Raw genomic sequence first — 23,285 nt, 5'->3', positions numbered from 1 at the left:
GTGACATAGGGGTTTATATTTAAGCTGGTGAGCTTATCTATAATGCCCGAGTGGGGTATTGTATCGAAGGCTTTTCCGAGGTCCAGGTAGGCTGTGTGGACCACCTTCCCCTCGTCAATGGCCTTGGTGACTGTTTCAAAGAAATCAACCAGGTTTAAGAGGCAGGATCTGCCCTTAACAAAGCCGAACTGGGTAGGATCCAGTGTTTGTAGGTCCCCAATATCTTTATTTATGAGGTCCATGATGATCCTTTCCATAGCTTTGCAGACCAAGCTAGTCAGGCTTATGGGGCGATAGTTTCCAGGATCCGTTGAGGCACCACCTTTATGTAGAGGGACCACTGTTGCTGTATGCCACCCTTTGGGCACATATCCTGTAGTAAGGCTGAGATTGAACAGTAGTTTTATGTTTGGGTTTAGCTCTTCTTGGAGTTCATGTAGGATGCAGCCCGGGACACCGTCTGGTCCCATTGATGCTGTGTTTTTTGCTTTGGAGAGGGTGGCTCTTACCTGAGCATCTGAGATTTCAGGGGGGCAGCACTCTGCTGGGATAGATATTTGCCCTTTTGGTGGGGGTTTGCGCTGAACCTGTCAGCTAGGATGTTGGCAATGTCTGTGGGTTCGGTGTATTTTTTGTCATTTTGGACTAATTCTGAGCATATCTGGGAATTACCACCCAGGTTCCTAACATAACTAAAGAAAGCCTTGTGATTATCCTTAGTGTCCTGTGCAATTTTTCTCTCGAAGCTGGCCTTAGACAATTTTATGTGTGCCCGTAGTTTTTTGCTAATACTGATCAGTGATGCCTTCCCTTTTTGGGATTTTGCTCTATTATTTAGTACCTTCCTCCTTCTATTGTATAGTTTGTTTATGGCTGGGGTCCACCAGACAGGACATCTGCCTTTGGAGGATTGGGTCTTGGTTTTATTTGGGATCGCATGATCCATGCATTCCTGAAGGTGTTCATAGAATGCGTTTATAAAGGATTCTGCGGTCTGGGCCATATTTTCCACAGGCCCGGGGGCTTTGAAGGATTCCACCTCAGTTTTGAGGAGTGTGAAATTTGCTTTAGAGAAGTTTTTCACTGTGGTTTTCTGGGCAGGGGGTGGGATCGGGATGTGAATATCCAGTGAGATTAGTTTATGGTCTGATCTTACCAGTGAGGGATACACTTCTGGTCTGGAGCATAGAGTCCCCATGTTGGTGATGATCAGGTCCAGTATGTTTTCCCCTCTTGTGGGAGTGGTAACAAGTTGTTCCATAGCATTTGAGTTTATAAATTCTAGGAACCTTTGGGCTAGGGTGTTGGAGCTAGAGTAATGCTCCCAGTCTATGTATGGGTAGTTGAAGTCACCCAATATAATGGTGTTTGGAGAGACCTTCATATTTTCCACTGTTCTCAGGAAGGCCGAGTGGGGTTCCTGGGTTTGGGAGGGTGGTCTGTAGTAGGCTATAAACTGGAAGGCAGTTTTACCCACTGTTAGTTGCACATGGATAGTCTCTGATGCTTCGTGCTTTGCCACCAACCTGGAGGTGTGGGTATCTTTGATGAATATCGATACTCCCCCTCCTTTCGTGGTTCGGTCCAAGTTTTGGGGCCGAAAAGCATGGTATGAGGTATAACCTGGTAGTGCTGGGGTGCTCTCGGGAGCCCTGAACCAGGTTTCTGTTACTGCACAGATATTGATGTTCTCCATGCTAAGGAGAGTTTTGAGTGCATGCATCTTGAGGTTTAGACTTCTGGCATTGAGTAGCATTACTCTTAGTTTCTTATCCCTTGTGATACCTATGGAGGTGGGTTTGTCTTTTGAGCCTTGCCTAAAAAAGGCACTATGGGGGTAGCAAGAGCCTTTGCCAATATCCGAAAGCCCAGGGGTGACAGGTGCAAGCCGTCCCTAGCGAAGCATCGTGGCTTGTCGAGCATATCATCCCAAGCTGACAGGCATTGGATCCCCTTTGAATGACACCAGTACTTAAGCCAATTGTTGAAATTGATCATCTTGTCTTCATACTGTGGCATCATTCTTGGTGAGGGTAAGATGCTACTCAAGGTCAGGGTCATACCGGCCTGGGCTACATCCTCAGAGAGCTCCTTTATGTCTCTTTTCATGTAGTCCAGGGAGGTATGTCTCAGATCATTCACACCAGCATGGACAATGACTGAGTCATATTTGTACTTGCCTTGGAGTGACCTGAGTGCTTGTGTTATGTGGCGGATTCTAGCGCCCGACAGGCTGCTCACCGTGACCCTCTCCTTGTTCAGCCTGGTGAGCGGGACGTCAGTGTGCCTGATGATAGAGTCACCTATTACAATAACTTGTATAGTTTTGAAATTACTCCCCTTTCACCTTTCTGTGTTATTTTCAGCTCTGTAACCCATTTCACAATACCCTGCCAGCTGCTTGGGTGTTTTCCCCAGTTACAATTTTGGGTTCAAACAGCAGGAAATTATTTACTAGACATGAACCCTCAGGAAATTTGATTTTTAGTTGGGCTTCTTCTCATCTAATCAGTTTATGCTTGTTATTATCTGGTCCCAATCCTTAGCCATTATATTCAACCCGTTTCATCAACAAATTGATGAGTATTCTGCCCTATCTCTCATTCTTCTACCCTCCTAGAAAAATCTAACATGGAGGCTCTTAATGGCTGGGCTTCATTGTCTCACATAGCCTCTCCTCTTACAGACTCTGTTACCATTTATTCAGTTCTGCATTCTCCAAAGTATTTGACAAAAAAGTTAATTGTATTACCTTATTATATATCTATATATCCATTGCTGCCAATCCTTTTTTCCTTAGCCATTACTACTGTCTTCCATCTCATCCTTGGTGTTTCTCCTGCCCATAGAAAGTTCTTCCATTCTCTGACTTTAGATAATGTTGCCTGATCTGGTGATGATCCAAAAGTCTGCCTAAGTATAGCATATCTGGAAGTACATGCTAGTTAAGAAGCAAGGCTTTCTAACCCAAGTCTGAGTTGTTTCCATTTCCATAAATTTGCCTGAAGTTTCTCTAAGGACTTTTCATGCAATATTTGCATCACCTCTTTATAAGGCCCTCTTAGCCACAAACCCTAGGTATTTCAGTTCCTCCCTATCCTACCATTGTGGGTTTTTTTACACCACTTGCCTACCTTGTTAGCTCTTGTCTTCTGTTCATTTATCCCATATCCAACTAAATCTCCAAATTCTTGTAAAATTTTGAATTGCTTATCCATATCTTGGCCCAGATTAGACAATGTCAAAATAGTGTCATCCACATATAACACCACTAGTATCCTTATAGCCCTGGGGTGGTATCATAATTTAACTCCCTAATCTCTGTTCTTTGTGTGATGAATAATTTATCCTCTGCTAACTGAAATACTCATTTCAAACACTGTAGTCTTGCCTCTGCCTCATTCAATAGCTCCTGGCTGTGAGCTTCTAGGTGTTACAGTCTCCAACTTTTCTCTTCTTTGCTCTCTTTTTCTAATGATGTATGCATTGTCATCTGCTCAATGACCTAATCCTTCTATTCCAGTTTGATGTTATCCCCTTCTCTGTTGAAACCCCTGCAAATGCAGAATAGTCACCTTCAAATTGCTGCCTACTCATTTTACATACTCATTTTCTAGAGAACTTACTGGGAATCTCTAGTGTACACATAAGGATCCGTCTACCTGTCCTTTTATATTAAGCACTAACTAAGAATGATCTGAAAGTAATACAGGGCTTACAATAATAGATTTAATCATTCCCTTTGTTCTAATGATACAAAAGCTTTATCAATCGAAGAACACCTTCTCCACTCACAGCTGTAAAAAAGGGTAACCTTCATCCCCTGTGCATCTCTTTGTTTTTTCCCAACAATATGCCAGTCTTAGCGACTTCAGTAAAAAACATTTCTTTTTGCCCTTCTATTCTGTAATCCTTTCCTTTTGCCTTTTATTACTCCTTCCATGAAAATCATATTCCAACCCTCATTATTAGCAGTACACCCTCTTGAAAATGCATTATTTGTAGCATCAGTGATCTCATTGGCATTTCATTTTCAGAGGGAATTACAGTGAGATCTGAATTAACATGTGACTACTAAATCATCATTTCCATCCCACCAGACATCTCCCTTCTCCTTCTAAGAATCCATCTTCCACTAACTGCAGAAGACAGTTTGCCAATATTACTTCTCCCCTCTTCAATGCTCCTGTGTAACTTCCCTGTGCTAAAGCCTTATCTCCTCTACAGGAAAGCTTGGCTTGCTCCTAAACAGTCAAATGTGTCTTTCATAACAGAACTAACCCTATCCTCACCCTTCTAAGAAATCTTATTATTCTCTCCCTTTTCACAGGGTTGGTTTACCCATAAATATCTCATGATAATAATCACGTTTTTTCATCCTTACCTTCTTTTAATACATTAATCATAGTGTTATTAATGAATTCCATCATTTTCTCTACTCTAGAGGTCTCCCTGCTTCTTCCCTTCCTTTCCACCTTCCTAACATTTACATCTTTAGCAAATTTTAGATTGAGTTCTGCCCCTAATCTTCCCCACTTAGGCCTGCAAGTTAACTAAACTGAGGTTTTATGACTTCCTTTTGTCAAGTCTCCCTGTTTGATTTTCCCACTCATTGCCATTGGTGATTTTTCACCTTCATCATCCCCCAACCTTAACTAAAAGGAAAAAAAAATCTTTTTTTTTTTGCTGCATCAACTCTACTAATATGCATAGCATTTCTCTTCCAAGGTATGGGCTGATGTCCCTAGTATGCGAGAATCTTTCGCTCCATGCGAGAATCTTATGTTCCTCAGGCCACTCCTCAGGCTAGTCGCAATGCTCAGATGCAGTTGGAGACAATATCAGCCATACATCTGCCCTGTAGTCTTCACACATGCTGTCTTGACATGCTGCTATTCTTCTTTTATGTCACCTATTCTTCAACTCCTGAGGTGCTAAAGCCCTGAATATTTTTTAAACTCTTGTGCTTTTTTCTAGTAAACTTCTAGGTTTTCAGCCTAGTTTCTGTTGACCTTAGAACCTTCTCTGACCATTGCTTGGAATTGATTATGGTCACCGGTGATTTATGCTGTGGACTGACTTATCTTTGGAAATGACTGTACAATTTCTCATTCTACCCCTATGCCCTTTCCTCACTAGGAGGAAGTCAACCTTTGCCACTCTTGTATGTGATCTTGTGAGTATTTCTCTTGTTGACCCTTGTGTTGGTCACCACCAAGCCACTTGCTAGATAGAAGTCTAGAATAGCCTCTACTTCTTTATTTCTGTTGCCTCAACCATGCAGACCCAGGCAGTCCTAATATCCTCTTCTGTCTCTCTGTCTGTTCCAGTTATGAGCATTCAGGTCCTCCATTATTAACACCAACTCATGCTGTCCGGCTTTGTCTAGCAGGTCCTACAACTGCTGCCTGGATGCATTCTTTTCCTTACCATCTCAACCCTGCTGTAAGGCATAAACTGAGATTATGAATACTACTCTATCATTATTTCTGACGACATCTCTCATTCTCTTCAAGAGTCTCTCCCTTACTAGAGTTTCCAAGCCATTTTTAGTCTGTCCTTCCCCTGAGTGGGAGATTCTGGATCCCATTCCAAGTGACTTTGCTGCACTTTCTTCCCACCTTGTCTCCTGGATACACAGGATGTCTGTATTCCTCCTTACCCTCATGTCATGTACTTCCAAGCTGCATGTTGTCAGTGAAACTACATTCACTGTAACAATCCTTGGTTCATGCTTGCAGGTTGATTCCAATATTTACTCAACAGAGCTATCCTAGGAAAACAAGCTTGGCAACTAGACACTAGACAACCAATAGTTTATTGACTCATGGATGCTAGGCTTTATGGTGGGTATACACTCTCCACTAGAGGCACTTAGACTCCTCCCACTATTATCATGGGTACCTGACATACATCGGTGTAGTCCAGGTCCATATCCATTTTTTATGACATTAGTTAATGTGCCCAATTCAGTTATAGTCAATTTTTACACCATCTAGTGAATATCTCTAATATGGCACTCAGTCTATCATCTGTGTTCTCCTATCTAGATGATACTGTTGTGTACATTTGTACAGTGGTTGGTCTACACAACTCTTCCCTCATAGACACCACTTAGAATCTGTGCTGTCCTCACAACTTCATTCATTTATGGACTCAGTCTGTTACCTTATCCCTTAAGTTCGAGATGCCATTCAACTTTTTATTCACTGATGTCCTCTGGGTGAACTTTCCACATAAATGGCAAAACGCCAGGGCTTGCGTTACATTGGACTGAAAACAGTCCCTTGTGGTTTCAACAGAATATCAAAAATTCAGCTGGGAAAACTTGATGATTGTTAACTCTTGATCTCAGCTAAATGAAAATTTGAATGATATTGACTTCTACTCTGTATTATTTCTGAAGCTCAGCATTATAGGAACAGAAACCCTGTTTTGCAGGAGTTTCACTAGTGGTAGACCACCATATCCCACAGGTCATCAGTTAATTGTAGGACTCTCTGGCTACTCCCTTTTAGAAGCCGTGTAAGTTATTATTCTGAAAACTTTACACAGTTAAAAAGTTATAACATTGCAGAACAAACAATGTATTAAAATTCACTATAAAACATATACTTACTATACACAAACTAAATGTAAAATTTCAGTTGCATTTTATAAGTCCAGTAAGGCACTTGGTGTTGTGCTTGGTACAGATATTACTGCATGCCCATGGACTGTATACCATTCACCCTCGCTTGCACCTGACAACACCCCTTGACATATGGTACAATTTGTACCATTGTACCATAAACTTCCACTTGTGCCTTATTGCAGTACATACAGTATATATGTATGTGTTTATATGTGTGTATGTGTGTGTGTATTTGTACACAGTCGCAGACCAACTCACATGTGCACACACTTATTCTGACTAAATCAAGGCATCTGATTCCACATTGTAAAGTTGATTTCTGTATTTGGAAAACTACAGTCACACACAGATCTCTATAATGGTTGTTCAAGGATGTCTGCTATGCATGCTAGGATTTTAATAGTTTCCTGATATGTGTTTATTTTTTTTTTTCTGCAGTTGTAGATGTGTATCAGAATTGGTGTGGGCCTTGCAAAGCTGTTGTCAGTTTACTCCGAAAAATTAAAAATGAGCTTGGTGATGATCTCTTACTTTTCGCTGTGGTAAGTTTTCCTGTTTTTATGTTTCCTCACTCTTCCTGCTCAACCACTTCTTCTAACGAAAAAAGAAAAAAAAGCCATGAGCTTTTTTACTAGCTGGCTTCTTCCATGTGATTTTTCAAGAGTCACCCTTTTAAAAAACAGAAAGAATTTTTCCATCATAGTGATGATCCTTTGGTGAAGTTTACACACATCTGGCAAAGTGCCAGGAGTTCACGTTACATTGGGTTGCAAGGCTGTCAGCTGACAGAGTAGGGCTCTTTCTCAGTTCCTGTTTATGAGAAACAAACAACCCCCACATCACTGTAATCTAGATGTTATGTAAGTCACACTGACCTTTGAACTAATAGCTTTTTCTTTTTTTTTTTTTTTTAATTTACAATTTAGATTTGTTGGTTTGGTATGGGTTTACAGCTGCTTACAACTGTTGGTGAGATAACATCTTACAAGATGGTATCTTATAAAGTAGTTGGTTTTAATTTTGGACTTATGGTTGGCTTAACACATTTGAAATAAATTTCAGGCCTATTATTTAGGGGTACTATGTTCTGGCATAAAACATCTGCCAAATGAGATATGCGGAAACCAATACAGATTTACATACCAGATCGGTCAAGGCCCGGGTTAAAAACGACTGCCACCAGTACTGTTAGCCGACAGGGTGCTGGCAGAAATTGGGCTACTGTTGGCTGAAGTAGAAGAAGGAGGAGGAGAAGAGGGGGAAGGCATGCAAGAAGGCAGTAAGAGATGAGAAAGGAGTGGTAGTGAGGATAGGAATTTTGAATGTTGGCAGCATGACTGGTATAGGGAGAGAGCTAACTGATATGATGGACAGAAGGAAGGTTGATATTTTGTGTGTACAAGAGATCAGGTGGAAGGGAAGTAAGGCCAGGTGTATTGGAGGTGGGTTCAAATTGTTCTATCGTGGTGTGGATGGGAGGAGAAATGAGGTAGGGGTTATTCTGAAGGAACAGTATACCAAAAGTGTTTTGGAGGTGAAAAGAGTGTCGGATAGAGTGATGTTTATGAAGCTGGAAATTAATGGTGTAATGATGAATGTTTTAGTGCATATGGTCCGCACGTTGGTTGTGCAATGGATGAGAAAGAAAAATTTTGGAGTGAGTTGGATGAAGTGGTGATGACTGTACCCAAGGGGTGAGAAAGTGGTGATCGGAGCAGATTTCAGTGGGCATGTTGGTGAAGGGAACAGAGGGGATGAGGAAGTGATGGGTAGGTATGATGTTAAGGAAAGGAATGCAGAAGGTCAGATGGTAGTGGATTTTGCAAAAAGGATGGACATGGCTGTGGTGAATACATATTTTAACATGAGGGAGGAGCATAGGGTGACATACAAGAGTGGAGGGAGATGCACGCAGGTGGATTATATCCTATGCAGGAGGGCCAGTTTGAAGGAGATTGGAGACTGTAAAGTGGTGACGGGGGAAAGTGTAGTTAGGCAGCATAGAATGGTGGTCTGTAGAATGACAATGGTGATCAAGAAGAGGAGGAGGAGTGTGAGGGCAGCACCAAGGATCAAATGGTGGAAATTCAAAAAGGGTGATTGTGAGGTGGAGTTCAGGGAAGAGTTAAGACAGGCACTGGGTGGCAGTGAAGTGTTACTGAATAGCTGGGTAACTACAGCAGAGCTAGTAAGGGAGACTGCTAGAAAAGTGCTTGGTGTGACATCTGGACAGAGGAAGGAGGACAAGGAGACCTGGTGGTGGAATGAGGAAGTACAGGAGAGTATACAGAGAAAGAGGTTGGCGAAGAAGAAGTGGGATTGTCAGAAAGATGAAGAAAGTAGACAGGGGTATAAGGAGATGAGGTGCATGGTAAAGAGAGAGGTGGCAAAGGCTAAGGATAAGGCATATGGAGAGTTGTATGAAAAGTTGGACACTAAGGTGGAGTAAAGGACCTGTACCCATTGGCTAGACAGAGGGACCTAGCTGGGAAAGATGTGCAGCAGTTAAGGGTGATAAAGGATAATGAGGGAAACGTACTCACTAGCGAGGAGAATGTGTTGAACAAATGGAAAGAGTACTTTGAGGGGTTGATGAATGAAGAGAATGAGAGAGAGGGAAGGCTGAATGATGTGGGGATAGTGAATCAGGAAGTACAATAGATTAGCAAGACAGAAGTAAGGATAGCTATGAAGAGGATGAAGAATGGAACCGCTGTTGGTCCAGATGACATACCTGTGGAAGCATGGAGGTGTTTAGGTGAAATGGCAGTAGGGTTTTTAACTAGATAGTTTAATGAAATTTTGGAAAGTGAGAGGATGCCTGAGGAGTGGAGAAAAAGTTTTTTGGTACCGATTTTTAAGAATAAGGGTGATGTAGAGCTGTAGCAACTACAGAGGGATAAAACTGATCAGTCACAGCATGAAGTTATGGGAAAGAGTAGTGGAAGCTAGGTTAAAAAGGGAGGTGATGATTAGTGATCAGCAGTATGGTTTCATGCCAGGAGAGAGCACTACAGATGCGATGTTTGCTCTGAGAGTGTTGATGGAGAAGTACAGAGAAGGTCAGAAGGAGTTGTATTGTGTCTTTTTGGACTTAGAGAAAGCATATGACATGGTGCCTAGAGAGGAGTTGTGGTATTATATGAGGAAGTCAGGAGTGGCAGAGAAGTATGTAAGACTGGTACAGGATATGTACAAGGGTAGTGTGACAGTGGTGAGATCTGCCGTGGGAGTGACAGATGCGTTTTAGGTGGAGGTGGGATTACATCAAGGATCAGCTCTGAGCCCTTTCTTATTTGCACTGGTGATGGACAGGTTGACAGACGAGATCAGGCAGGAGTCCTTGTGGACTATGATGTTTGCAGATGAGACTGATATGTAGTGAGAGTAGGGAACAGGTTGAGGAGACCCTGGAGAGGTGGAGATATGCTCTAGAGAGGAGAGGAATGAAGGTCAGCTGGACTAAGATGGAATATATGTGTATGAATGAAAGGGAAGATAGAGGAATGGTGAGGATGCAGGGAGTAAAGGTGGTGAAGGTGGATGAGTTTAAATACTTGGGATCAACAGTTCAGAGTAATGGTGAGTGTGGAATAGAGGGGAAGAAGAGAGTACAGGCAGGGTGGAGAAGAGTGTCAGGAGTGATTTGTGACAGACGAGTACCAGTAAAAGTGAAAGGGAAGATCTACAAAAGGGTTGTGAGACCAGCTATATTATATGGGTTGGAGACAGTGGCATTGACAAAAAGGCAGGAGTCAGAGCTGGATGTGGCAGAGTTAAAGATGTTAAGATTTGCACTGCGTGTGACGAGGGTAGACAGGATTAGGAATAAGTATATTAGATGGTCAGCCCAGGTTGGACAGTTTGGAGACAAAGCCAGAGAGGCAAGATTGCATTGGTTTGGACATGTGCTGAGGAGGGATGCTGGGTATATTGGGAAAAGGATGCTAAGGATGAAGCAGCCAGATAAGAGGAAAAGAGGAAGGCCTAAGATAAGGTTTATGGATGTGGTTAGAGAGGACATGCAGGTGGTTGGTGTAAAAGAGTAAGATGCAGAGGACAGGAAGAAATGGAAAAAGGTGATCCTCTGTGGCAACCCCTAACCAGGGAAAACCAAAAGAAGAAGATAAGAAGAAGAAGATGTTTGTTTTTATTTTAATTACTGAACCAGTTACATATGTTTTCAGCTTCCTTTTTCTTAATGACAACCTTTACTTATTATAACCAAATTGTACATACACAATAACCAAGAAGTGTGTTTACAACAATATATACATTTCAGTATTCCTCATCAAGTGATATAATAATGGCATAATAGTATCATTACAGCCCCCTCCCCATTTTCACACTTGAGTATTAGAAAACTCAGTAATTCTGGAACACTAGTCCAGAGTAAATTTGACTTAGCTGATCTTGGTATCTACAAAGCCATCTTAGTTTCAACCCATTTCCACCCAGCATTCCCCTGTCAGCTGAACCCACATTCATCTACGCAAAATCATCACTAGACTAACAGAACAGAGGGAAAAAGAAGAATGACTGGCCCAATGGCACGTAACCTCTTGTCCTTAATTATACTTCCCCTGGATTCTTATCCCTCTGCTTGTAACACTCTTATTTCCTTATCAGCTTCCCTCATTTTACACTGTCCTAGCATCTATTTCAACATCAGTTCTTTTATCTACTCCCATTACCAGCAATCTTATGAACCTCAGGTTTTTTCCCAGCATCTCACCCATAATAGCATGACCTTAAGACTTAAAGATCCAGTCTACTTGTATAGTAAGGCATATTACCAATAACTATAGGTTATCACGTATCACTTGTTCCTCTGGTATGACCTATCAGTTCTCATCTGGTGAACATGAAGAGCAAATTAATAAATGTACCACACTGGATGATTGGTCACGACCCTATCATATCACCCTTGCAAGTGGTAATTTGCAAGTCACCTGTCTTAGTAAATCAATAAAAAGAAAAAATGAATAGCGTGGAAAACAACTTCCAATCTAGATGAAAGAGAGAAAAAAAACTACCCTTAATCAAATCACAGGGAATCCTATGGCTGGAAAGTTACTCACTGACAACTTTAAAGGTACAAAAGAAAAAAAACTCACCTCCTTGTTTTTGAACCTCAGCTACTCAAATGGCAATTAACACTGCCACAAGTGCCCCAGCTAGTGCCGCTGGAAGCATAGGGCAAACAGGGCACCTGCCTCAAGCATGAGCTTTTAGGGGCACAGTAACCTAAAAGCAAGTTTAATAGAGTTTAATAGTCTATAAAATGTCATTGAGCAGTCATAATCACTTATGAATAGCTTGCCATCTATCAAACATTTTTCAAGGCAGATATCTACCTTTAAAAAAAGTTTTCTTTTTTATTTGATAATTTGTATGTTGAAGCTATTATTAAGCAATTATAGGAATGTAGGAACGTATTAGTCAAGTGATCATGGAGAGTAAATTATGATCAGCTGATCAGTTTTAGACGGATCATCAAGTGGGTGTGTTGCACAAGGTGCTAAATTCTCTTGCTATAACTCTGATTCTAGCTATAAATTCCTCGCTATGATGTACTCTTTACAGTGCATTGTGCATGTGTGTGTGTGTGTATATACACGTACATACTTCAGCTGCCTTTATTGTTTAAGTCCTAAAAGCAGTCCATGGAAAAAACAACCCTGTCTGTTTTTAAACAATGTTTATTTATAGTTACAAAGGAAAAGGGCTTTCTTGCACAAAGAGTGGGAAGCAACACAAACAGTCACAGTCCACATCATTCACAATTGTTTTATGGTGTTCAGTTCACAGTTGCATTAGTTCTTCATACAAGATTTTTTCAAAACAAAGCAGTACTTACAGTCATTAGTATATTCTAAAGGCTTCATCACATGAGTAGGGGTAAGTTCCACTAGCTTATCAGTAGCTTTTGTCCCTGTTCAAACCTCGGGGACACCTTCTTGACATTTTCTAGCTCCCCAAGGATTCTTCTGTGTTTTCTTCTCTCAACTTCTCTCCAAACACCATTATATTGGGCGACTTCAACTACCCAAACATAGACTGGGAGCATTACTGTAGCTCCAACACCCTAGCCCAAAGGTTCCTAGAATTTATAAACTCAAATGCTATGGAACAACTTGTTACCACTCCCACAAGAGGGGAAAACATACTGGACCTGATCATCACCAACATGGGGACACTATGCTCCAGACCAGAAGTGTATCCCTCACTGGTAAGATCAGACCATAAGCTAATCTCACTGTATATTCACTTCCCGACCCCACCCCCTGCCCAGAAAACCACAGTGAAAAACTTCTATAAAGCAAATTTCACACGCCTCAAAACCGAGGCAAAATCCTTCAAAGCCCCCGGACCTGTGGAAAATACGGCCCAGACCGCAGATTCCTTTATAAATGCATTCTATGAACACCTTCAGGAATGCATGGATCATGCAATCCCAAATAAAACCAAGACCCAGTCCTCCAAAGGCAGACGTCCTGTCTGGTGGACCCCAGCCATAAACAAACTATACAATAGAAGGAGGAAGCTACTACATGATAGAGCAAAATCCCAAAAAGGGAAGGCATCTCTGATCAGTATTAGCAAAAAGCTACGGGCACTCATAAAATCATCTAAGGCCAGCTTCGAGAGAAAAATTGCACAGGACACTAAGGATAATCACAAGGCTTTCTTTAGTTATGTTAGGAACCTGGGTGGGAATTCCCAGATATGCTCAGAATTAGTCCAAAATGACAAAAAATACACCGAGCCCACAGACATTGCCAACATCCTAGCTGACAGGTTCAGTGCAAACTTCTCCCCCCTCTCCCCACCAAAAGGGCAAATATCTATCCCAACAGAGTGCTGCCCCCCTGACATCTCAGATGCTCAGGTAAGAGCCGCCCTCTCCAAAGCAAAAAGCACAGCATCACTGGGACCAGATGGTGTCCTGGGCTGCGTCCTACATGAACTCCAAGAAGAGCTAAACCCAAACATAAAACTACTGTTCAATCTTAGCCTTACTACAAGATATGTACCCAAAGAATGGCGTACAGCAACAGTGGTCCCTCTCCACAAAGGTGGTGCCTCAACGGATCCTGGAAACTAAATAAAAACCAAAAAGCACCAAGGGAAGGTCAGCAAAATGAATCCACTGATGATTCTGAGGAAGTCGTTTGATGAAAGCTGGCAATAAACCTTTGGTACGCTAGTGTTTGGAGCTTTGTGGATTCATTTTGCTGACCTTCCCTTGGTGCTTTTTGGATCCTGGAAACTATCGCCCCATAAGCCTGACTAGCTTGGTCTGCAAAGCTATGGAAAGGATCATCATGGACCTCATAAATAAAGATATTGGGGACCTACAGACACTGGATCCTACCCAGTTTGGCTTTGTTAAGGGCAGATCCTGCCTCTTAAACCTGGTCGATTTCTTTGAAACAGTTACCAAGGCCATTGACGAGGGGAAGGTGGTCCACACAGCCTACCTGGACCTCGCAAAAGCCTTCGATACAATACCCCACTCGGGCATTATAGATAAGCTCACCAGCTTAAATATAAACCCCTATGTCACTAGATGGGTTGCAAACTGGCTCAATGACAGAACCCACATGGTTAGAATTGCTGGAGCCATGTCAGACTCCAAACCAGTTACAAGTGGCGTCCCACAAGGCTCAGTCCTGGGACCTCTCTTGTTCGGTATATATTTCTCGGTACAGGCCAACACAGAAGGACTGTGGCTGACCAAGTTCGCAGATGACTGCAAACTGGGCGCCATAATCAACTCTCCAGCCAACACAAGCATCCTCCAAAAGGGCCTCATAGAAACAGACAACTGGTGCCAGAGCCATGGCCTCAAGCTAAATGCCAAAAAGTGTATAGTCATCCCCTTTGGCAAAAACAAAGTGCCCACAAATTACCACATAGGTGGTAATCCATTAAGTACAAAAGAAGTCATTAGGGACCTGGGGACCCAAGTTGATAGCAATCTCTCATTTGACAACCACATGGCCAATGTGGTTAGAAAAACATTTTATATAGCCCACCTAATCATGAAGGGATTCACATCTAGATCAGGGGAGGTCATCGTACCTCTTTACTCATCCCTCATCAGGCCCATAATTGAGTACAATGCCCCTTTTGGGATGTACCTTACCAAACACCTGCAGCAACTGGAAAGACCCCAAAAGTACCTCACCAGGAGGATCAAAGGGCTCAAACAGATGCCATTTGCTGCCCGGTTAAAGAAACTCCAGCTCTACTCAGTGGCATACCGCCTGCTCAGAGGCGATCTGTGCCTGATGTATAAAGCCATGTCCAACCCGGAATTAATGGACATGCTGCACCTCAGAAAATCCAAATCCCATCGAGCTATGCGCTCGAGAGACTTGAACCTCAGCACTGAAATAAATAGGACATGCTGGAGGGACAGATTCATAACCCAGAGGCTCCCTTCACTCTGGAATAAAATCCCAGTCCAGGTTAGGCAGAGTCCCACATTGACTCTCTTCAAGAGGAATCTTGATGAGTGGATGGGAGATTGTAGGTTTACCCTGGCTATCACTTCTGTGTCACTGTTAGACAGAGGCACAGTATACTAACCTCAAAAAAAGGCATAGCAAAATTAATTTAAAATGGGTGGCGAAAGCCAAACACACTCTGGCTAGGCTTATAAATGCCCTAGGGCAGATAGCCTAGTATGAACCTATGAACCTATGAACCTATGAACTTGCATATCAGGAATATGCTTTCTTTATAGGTATTTGACCATTATATACTATAAAATATACCTAATCCTCACAGTTGCTATAGAGGCTTGCCTTTTCTAGTTTGCCAGTCTACCCAGTTCTTATTCAGGACACACCCTCTTTTAAAGACAGCCCATAAAAACAAAACTTCACACTTAGCAATGCATGCTTCAGTCTCAGCAGTCCCTATGCTACATGACCCTCTGACATAAAACTCCTGGACCCAGCATTGTCATTTGGGGTGTAAACTGAAAACAGTCCATTCACGTTTAAGTGGTTGTGCCTAAAAAATGTTGGATCTTGAAATTATAGGATTAGAGGGCCAAAGCCTTTCTGGACAATTTTGGGTTGCAGTCTTTCTGTTTATAGAGCCATTGTAGATGGTGTATGATCAGTAATTAATACAAAGTCTCTACCTAGCAAATATTTCTTTAGGGTGCTGACAGCCCATAGTTTGATAATGTCTTTTGATGCCGCTGAGTTTTCTACTTATGTAATAGACAGGATGTATATTCTCAGTACTGCACCTATACCCTCCTTAGAGACAGCTATATGCACAAAGAATGACTTGGAAACATCTGAAACTTGGTTCTGAACACAGCATATCTTTTTGTTCCCAAAGGCTTGTTATGCTTCCGCCATCCACTTAACCTTCAAGGGAGCCTCAGTAAGAGGGCAAGTAAAGGTAGCAAATTTAGAAATAAATTTATGCCAATAATGAGCCAGGTTTAAAAACAGTCCTTGTTTCTTACTGGTTGGCATAGGTCAGTTTTGCCCTGCTTCAGTTATCTCAGCTTGTGGTTTCACTATACCTCGGCTGATTACATTGCCTAAATAGTGAGCTTCTGCCATGTCTAATTTGCAATTAGCTGGACTACCAGTTAACCCCCTTGATGCAGGGAATCTAAGATAGCTTGAACTTTAGGGAGACTACTTCCCCAGTCTTTAGAAGGTATTACTGTTATATCTAGGTAGGCTGCTTCATATTTGATATGGTGTCTAAGGATTTTGTCCATCAGGCTCTAGAATGTTGCAGGTGCTCCATGAAGACCAGACAGCAGGACTCTGTAATGGAAGAATCCATCTGGAGTGGAAATTCATTTTTCATAGCTTCTAGGCCAATTCAATTGGCCAGTAACCTTTAGTTAAGTTCAAAGCAAAGTGGTCATAAACTTAGCATTGTCCAGTGATTCAATCATCTCATTCATTCACTGAATGGGAGATAAATGTAGATATGCTATTTCCTTTTCTGAGGCCCTTCTCATATATTCTTTATCCACAGGCATTGTAGTTCTTAACTAACCTTTAAGCTTTCTACCATGCTGTATGACACTTTTCTCCTCCCATGTTTATTTTGCTCCATTTAATAGTGTTTGAAATGCCTGCCACAAAACAACTGGAACTGGTGAAAATTCATCTGAGGCTTGAAGTACTTCCCTTACAGCTGATAGAAGATTATGGAAGCAGTTAGGCCTAATTTCTCCCATCCATTTCTGCAACTTTTTTTAACATAGACTTTAAAGCTTTATTAAAGTGCTCAACTAGTTCTTCTGTTTGAGGGTTATATACTGATGTTCTTAGCTGTTTCACTTAAAAAATGATAACATTTATGCGTTACTTTGGACATGAATGGGATACTTTGATCAACAAGAATTTTTTGGAGAATTCCTCATCTAGAAAAAACAGTACTAATTATTTTACTAAGAACTTTGCATTAACTCTTCTCAGGAGTATTACCTCAAAAATGTAGTTGTACAATCGGGGATTTCCAGCATGTACTAATTACCTTTACTTGGTTTATAGGCAGGCCTACAGTGTCTGCTGCTATTCTCTCAAATGGGATTTCCATGACAGATAAAGGTTTCAACTGACTGTTGATTCCTGGGCTATCTATGTCTGTCATAACACCAGGCCAGTAAAACCTGGCCAGAGTCTTAGCTTTAATCTTATCCATTGTTAAATTATCACCTAATATGTGGCTATGTGGTAACTTCCTTGCAAGTATTTTAAAAAGCTGTGGAATGAATAGCAGTCTCATTAATGTATTCTTTGTCACTGGTATCCCTGTGGAGCAGGTCTTAGCTCAAAATAAGGGTATGGAATAAGTCTGTTCTGTTCCTTTGTTTCCCCATCTAATCTTGCTATATTCTCTACTTAGTGTATTTTCTTCCCTCCTTAAAATTGACAGGTCTTATCTAGAGGACAGCCAAGTCAATATTATTTTCATCAGTATTTTTACATGAAATGAAAGCAATGGCCTCTTCTATAAATACAGGTACAGGTTTCTTCCCTTAATCTAATTCCTCTCTATAGAAGCTATCTCACAAACATATTTCTCTTCCATCAGGGGTACTGGTAGTCTCCATTTCTCTTCTTCCTTAGGTATCTTACTCACTTTACCTCTAGAATCCTGCTTCTGTTTCTGTCAGGCTCTCTATCTAGGAATAGTAGGGTGAAGCTTAAGACTGTTTGAGATCCCTTTCCCTTTTTCTTATAGGTTCATAGGTTAATAGGCAATTTCTAGGCTAGCTGCCTTTATGAGCCATTTTAAACTTAGCCATTTTCCCCTTTTGTGCTTGAAATAACTTATCCCAGTTGATTATAGACTGCCCTTACCCATCCCATGGTCAATAATTCATAGGTTCATAGGTTTATAGGAGGTTACTAAGCTATTGACCTGAGGGTCATTTTAAGCCTAACCTATTACACCCATTATATTTCAAGAGAAAAAGTCTAGTTAATGCCTAAGATTATTATTAGTAATGACTGTCCATGTCCAAGAGGGATGTGAGAGCTATTCCACGAAAAAAATTGTGGTTTCCCATCCATTCATCCAGGCTGCTTTTGAACAGAGTCATAGAGGTACTCTGCTTAACATGAAATGATAGTCTATTCCAGAGAAGTGGCAAGCTCTGTGAGGTGAATTTGCCTCTCCAGCATGTCCTATTTAAATTGCATGCCAGATTTAGGTCACTAGCGTGGGTAATTCTAGTCCCATTTGACTTACGGATGTGCAGCAACTTTATCGGGTTGAGGTCAGAGATTGCTCTGTAAGCCGCACAAGTCTCCCCTAAGCAGCCTATATGCTGCTGAGTACAGTGACAAAGACTTCAGTCTGTCTGTGTAAGCCATGTGCTGAAGACCCTAGATCTTTTTTGTTAAAAATCTCTGGGGTCTCTCCAGTTGCTGCAGGCGCCTGGTACAGTACATACCAAAGGGGGTATTATATTCAATTATGGGCTTGATAAGGGATGAGTATGGGGCGGGGATTATAACTTCTTTTGCTCTTGAGGCTATGCCTTTGCTAATCAAATGTGTGATGTAGAATGCCTTTCTTACTACAGTGGACACTTGGTGGTCAAGTTTAGGTCACAGTCTACTTATGTGTCCAAATCCCTCACTACAGCATTTGTACTTCAGGTATTGTTTATTTGATAGTTAGTAGGGTCATTGCTTTTACTGAAGGGGATGATGATGCATTTTTTTGCATTTAGTTTAAGTCCATGGCTTTGGCACCAATTGTTGGTCTGTGTATGTCCCTGTTGGAGTACACTGACATCATTTGGGGAGTCAATGATCACGCCAAGTTTGCAGTTGTCAGTAAACTTGGTCAGCCACACCCCCTTTGTTTTGGCCTGAACTTCTGAGAAGTAAATACCAAACAAAAGGGGGCCCAGTACTGACCCTTGTGGACCCCCACTGGTGACTGGTCTGCTTGTTGAGATGGAGTCTCCCACTTTGATAGCATGTCTACTGTTAGTGAGCCAGTTTGTGACCCACCTAACAACAAAGGGGTTGACAGTTAGGTGGGTGACATATTACTCCTAATGAGAATAACTGGGACCATACCATAGATAATTTGAGGGGGACCCATATGTATGATACAGCATTTAGGAGCTGCCTCTGTCCATTGTCTTCAGTACAATATTCGTCTCTAAACATACTTCCCTTAGTGTATTATTTTGTTTTCTTTCCCTTCCTCACACCTTGTCTTAATATTTTTTTCCTGCATTCATTCATTCAACACTTCTTTACTATACAGGACTGCACTCTAATAACTGTGGATGAAATAACCAAATTAAGCCAGGGGTCTGAGGGACCTTGGGTGGTTCTAGATGTGCAGAGGTGCATTTCAGAGTAATTTTAAACAATGTGTTCATCCAATGATGGCCTGAGCAAAAATCCTGATAAAGGAAAGTAATTCAGTGTTACTCTTCAAGTTTGCTATTCATTTTGTTAATGCACTCTAACTAACCAGGACTGCATTGCAATAACTGTGGAGGAAATAACTGATTAATCTTTGGGTTTGGGGACCACTAGACCCCCAGAAGCCATGGGGTTTCAGATGGTGTGAAGTGCATTTTAGACTATTCCTCAAACCTTTTGATCCAATAATGTTGTGAACAAAAATCATGAATAAGGAAAAAATTGTCTTATTTTCTTTATTTACTTCATGGAAGAAACAACTTTAGTGCTTAAAGCTAGTAAAATATCAGTGCACGATAAACTGATACGATACATGCTTGCAAAGAAATATAAATCATATCTGAGAAAAGTACCTGCCTCCCTATCACCTGAAAAAAAAAAAAGATGTTCACCTTCTTTGTAGCCCTCTCTTGGAACTAGACTGGGATGAAGGTGAAGGTACAAATGGCCATAATCGTGTATTTCAGGTTGCTGTTGTCATGCATATATAATGTATGTGTCCTCACCCCTACCCACAAAACACCAAAAGACAATCATCATCTGTGTACCACTCTGATGTCAGACTGGGCCAAAGCAGAAAAAACAAACAGAACATAACATATTTCAACCTATTGCTGTCAGAGATATATATAATAGCATGTCTCCTTACCCACCCCAAAATATAGCTTTCCATATATGACTTTGATGTTTGTTTGTGAAGAAAGTAAAAAAAAAAAAAAATCACAGTAATATTTTCAGTTTGTTACTCCTAGATAGTACACAGGTCTTGTAGACACTGTAGTGACTCTCTGTGCACATCTCTGATGTTTGTGAGGAAAGTTAAAGAAATAATAACCACACTGTCCCCAGACAAATACAAGCTATAGTGACATATGCATGCCTCTATGGTTTGGGAGAAACATTAAAAAAATAATGACATTATACCTCATCCCCTACATAAGCTACCATGACTTTCTATGTGCAACTCTGAGAAGAGCCAGTTTTAAACTAGGCTGGGTTCAGGGTAGAGGTCACTACTTAGTCTGTGTTAAAATCTACTTATATAGCTTTGGGGTGTGGGGGCCACCAGACCTACAGAAGCTCTGAAGGTTTGGATTTTCTGTGATGCATTTTATACCTTCATTTTTAGAAAGATGACTGTTAAAGGGTTATTTACTTTCATTCAGGCAATTCCCCTTCACACCAGCAGTAGTAGCCACTTTAATGTACATCTCTGATATTTTATTGTGATGAGGATGGCCATGCAATGTGTTTCACCTTTACTTTACACCGACAGTTGCCAGTAGGGTTACCACCTGTCCCACTTTGCGAGGGACAGTCCCTCTTTGGGCGGTTGTGTCCTGACCAAAAATATTAAAAATGGCAAATGTCCTGAGATTGTAGGACATAAGTATGTCCCATATTTTATGTAATAGTTGCATAAAATAGTTATTTCTGTATCTAAAATACCTACATGTTACAAGAAACAGGATAAGCAACTAAACTGCTACAAGAATAAGCTTTTATTTAGGCAAAAAAGTAAAGTTCTATCCTTTGTACTGACCATGGGTTTGTGTCGGCCTGTAAAATTTGATGTGTGTCCCAAAAATGTCCCACTATGGCCATTTGAAAAGGTGGCAACCCTAGTTGCCACACATTAAAGTATTCTAAGTTGCTTCACACAAATCACATTATAGGTTCATAGGTTCATAGGTAGGTACTAGGCTATCTGCCCGAGGGCATTTATAAGCCTAGCCAGAGTGTGTCGGCTTTCGCCGCCCCATTGATTAATTAACTGAGCCTCTGTCAAGCAGAGCCAATGAAGTGATCCCAGGGGTGTACTTTCTGTTACCCATCCAGTCATCAAGGCTTCTCTTGAAGAGTGTTAGTGAGGGGCTCTGCCTAATGTAGTTAGGAATTTTGTTTCAAAGCATGGGGAGTCTCTGTGACAGGAATCTATCCCTCCAGCATGTTCTATTTATTGTTGTGGCGAGGTTTAGCTCACTAGAGAGTGTGGCTCACAGTGACTTGGATTTCTTTAGGTGGAGCATGTCCATCAATTCTGAGTTGGACATGGCTTTGTAAGTCAGGCAGAGATCACCTCTGAGTAAGCGATATGTCACTGAGTACAGTCAGAGTTTTTTCAGTCGGGCTGCATAGGACATATGTTTGTGGCCAGTAATCCTCTTGGTGAGGTGCTTTTGTGGTCTTTCAAGCTGTTGGAAGTGTCTTGTGAGGTACATCCCAAATGGGGCATTGTACTCTATGATGGGTCTGATGAGTGACATGTAGGGGGGCACTATAACCTCTTTGTTTCTAGATGCGAACCCCTTAGTAATTAGATGGGCCACATAGAAGGATTTCCTAACTACTTTGGCAATATGATTGTCAAAGGAGAGATTACTATCTACCTGGGTCCCCAGATCTCTTATTACCTCTTCTATATTAAGGGGGCTGCCACCTATGTGGTAATTTGTGGGTGTTTTGTTTTTCCCAAATGGGATGACTATGCATTTTTTGGCATTTAGCTTGAGGCCATGACTTTGACACAAGGTGTCTGTCTCAGTAAGGCCTTTTTGGAGGATGTCCGTGTCAGCTGGAGAGTCAGTTATGGCTCCCAGTTTGCAGTCATCGGCAAACTTGGTTAGGCATAGTCCTCCTGTGTTTGCCTGTACTTCTGAGAAATATATGCCGAACAGTAGTGGTCCCAGAACTGAGCCTTGCGGGACACCACTTGTGACTGGTTTAGAGTCAGACCTGGAGCCCACTATTCTTACCGTGTGAGTTCTGTCTGTAAGCCAGCTGGCAACCCATCTTGTGACATAGGGGTTTATGTTCAGGCTGGGGAGTTTTTCTATAATACCCGAGTGAGGAATGGTGTCGAACGCCTTAGCGAGATCAAGGTAGGCTGTGTGAACCACCTTTCCCTCGTCTATGGCCTTGGTAACTGTCTCAAAGAAGTCAACCAGGTTTAGTAGGCATGATCTGCCCTTAACAAAGCTGAACTGGGTCGGGTCCAGTGTTTGGAGGTTCCCAATGTCTTTGTTAATGAGTTCCATGATGATGCGCTTCATAGCCTTGCAGACCAGGCTAGTCAAGCTTATGGGGTGATAGTTACCAGGGTCAGTTGTGGCTCCTACTTTGTGGAGCAGAATAACCATTGCTGTGCACCATTCTATGGGCACGTAGCCTGTGGAGAGGCTGAGGTTGAACAGCGTGTTTAGGTGGGGGGTTAGTTCGTTCTGTAGTTCATGCAAGACGCAGCCTGGAACACCATCTGGCCCCATTGATGCTGTATTTTTGGCTTTTGAAAGGGCTGTTTTCACCTGTGCTTCTGTGATTTCCGGGACACTACACTTTTCCGGTATTGTTGTGGGCCCTTTTGAAGGTGAGAGGGAGGTGAAGTTTGCACTGAATCTATCTGCCAGGATGTTGGCAATATCAGTAGGTTCAGTATATTTTGTGCTATTTTGCACTATCTCAGAGCATATCTGCGAGTTGCCACTTAGATTCCTGACATAGCTAAAGAAGGCTTTGTGGTTATCTTTCGAGTCCTTGGCTATTTTTCTTTCAAAGTTAGCCTTGGATGATTTTATGAGGGACCTTAGTTTCTTACTGATACTGATCAGGGATGTCTTTCCTTCTTGATATTTGCTTTTTTTCTGAACTAGTTTTCTCCTTTTGTTGTATAACCTGTTTATGGCAGAGGTCCACCAGACTGG

At 41.7% G+C, this 23,285-nt stretch overlaps 1 protein-coding gene across 1 annotated transcript in view; it reads left to right on the top strand.

Annotated features, from left to right (window-relative positions):
• LOC122805622 (thioredoxin domain-containing protein 6-like) overlaps positions 1–23,285 on the top strand; it is a 563,041-nt gene that overhangs the window by 76,504 nt on the left and 463,252 nt on the right. Inside the window, exon 4 of the mRNA XM_044075878.1 lies at positions 7,073–7,176. Coding sequence (XP_043931813.1) covers positions 7,073–7,176 — 104 coding nt within the window. The remainder of the gene's footprint in view (positions 1–7,072; positions 7,177–23,285) is intronic.

The sequence above is a fragment of the Protopterus annectens genome, chromosome 6.part1 (assembly GCF_019279795.1).
Source record: "Protopterus annectens isolate FY-2018-M chromosome 6.part1, PAN1.0, whole genome shotgun sequence".
NCBI lineage: Eukaryota > Metazoa > Chordata > Ceratodontiformes > Protopteridae > Protopterus > Protopterus annectens.
Note: the sequence above shows the minus strand (reverse complement) of the source record. Positions and strands in the feature narration are given on the sequence as shown.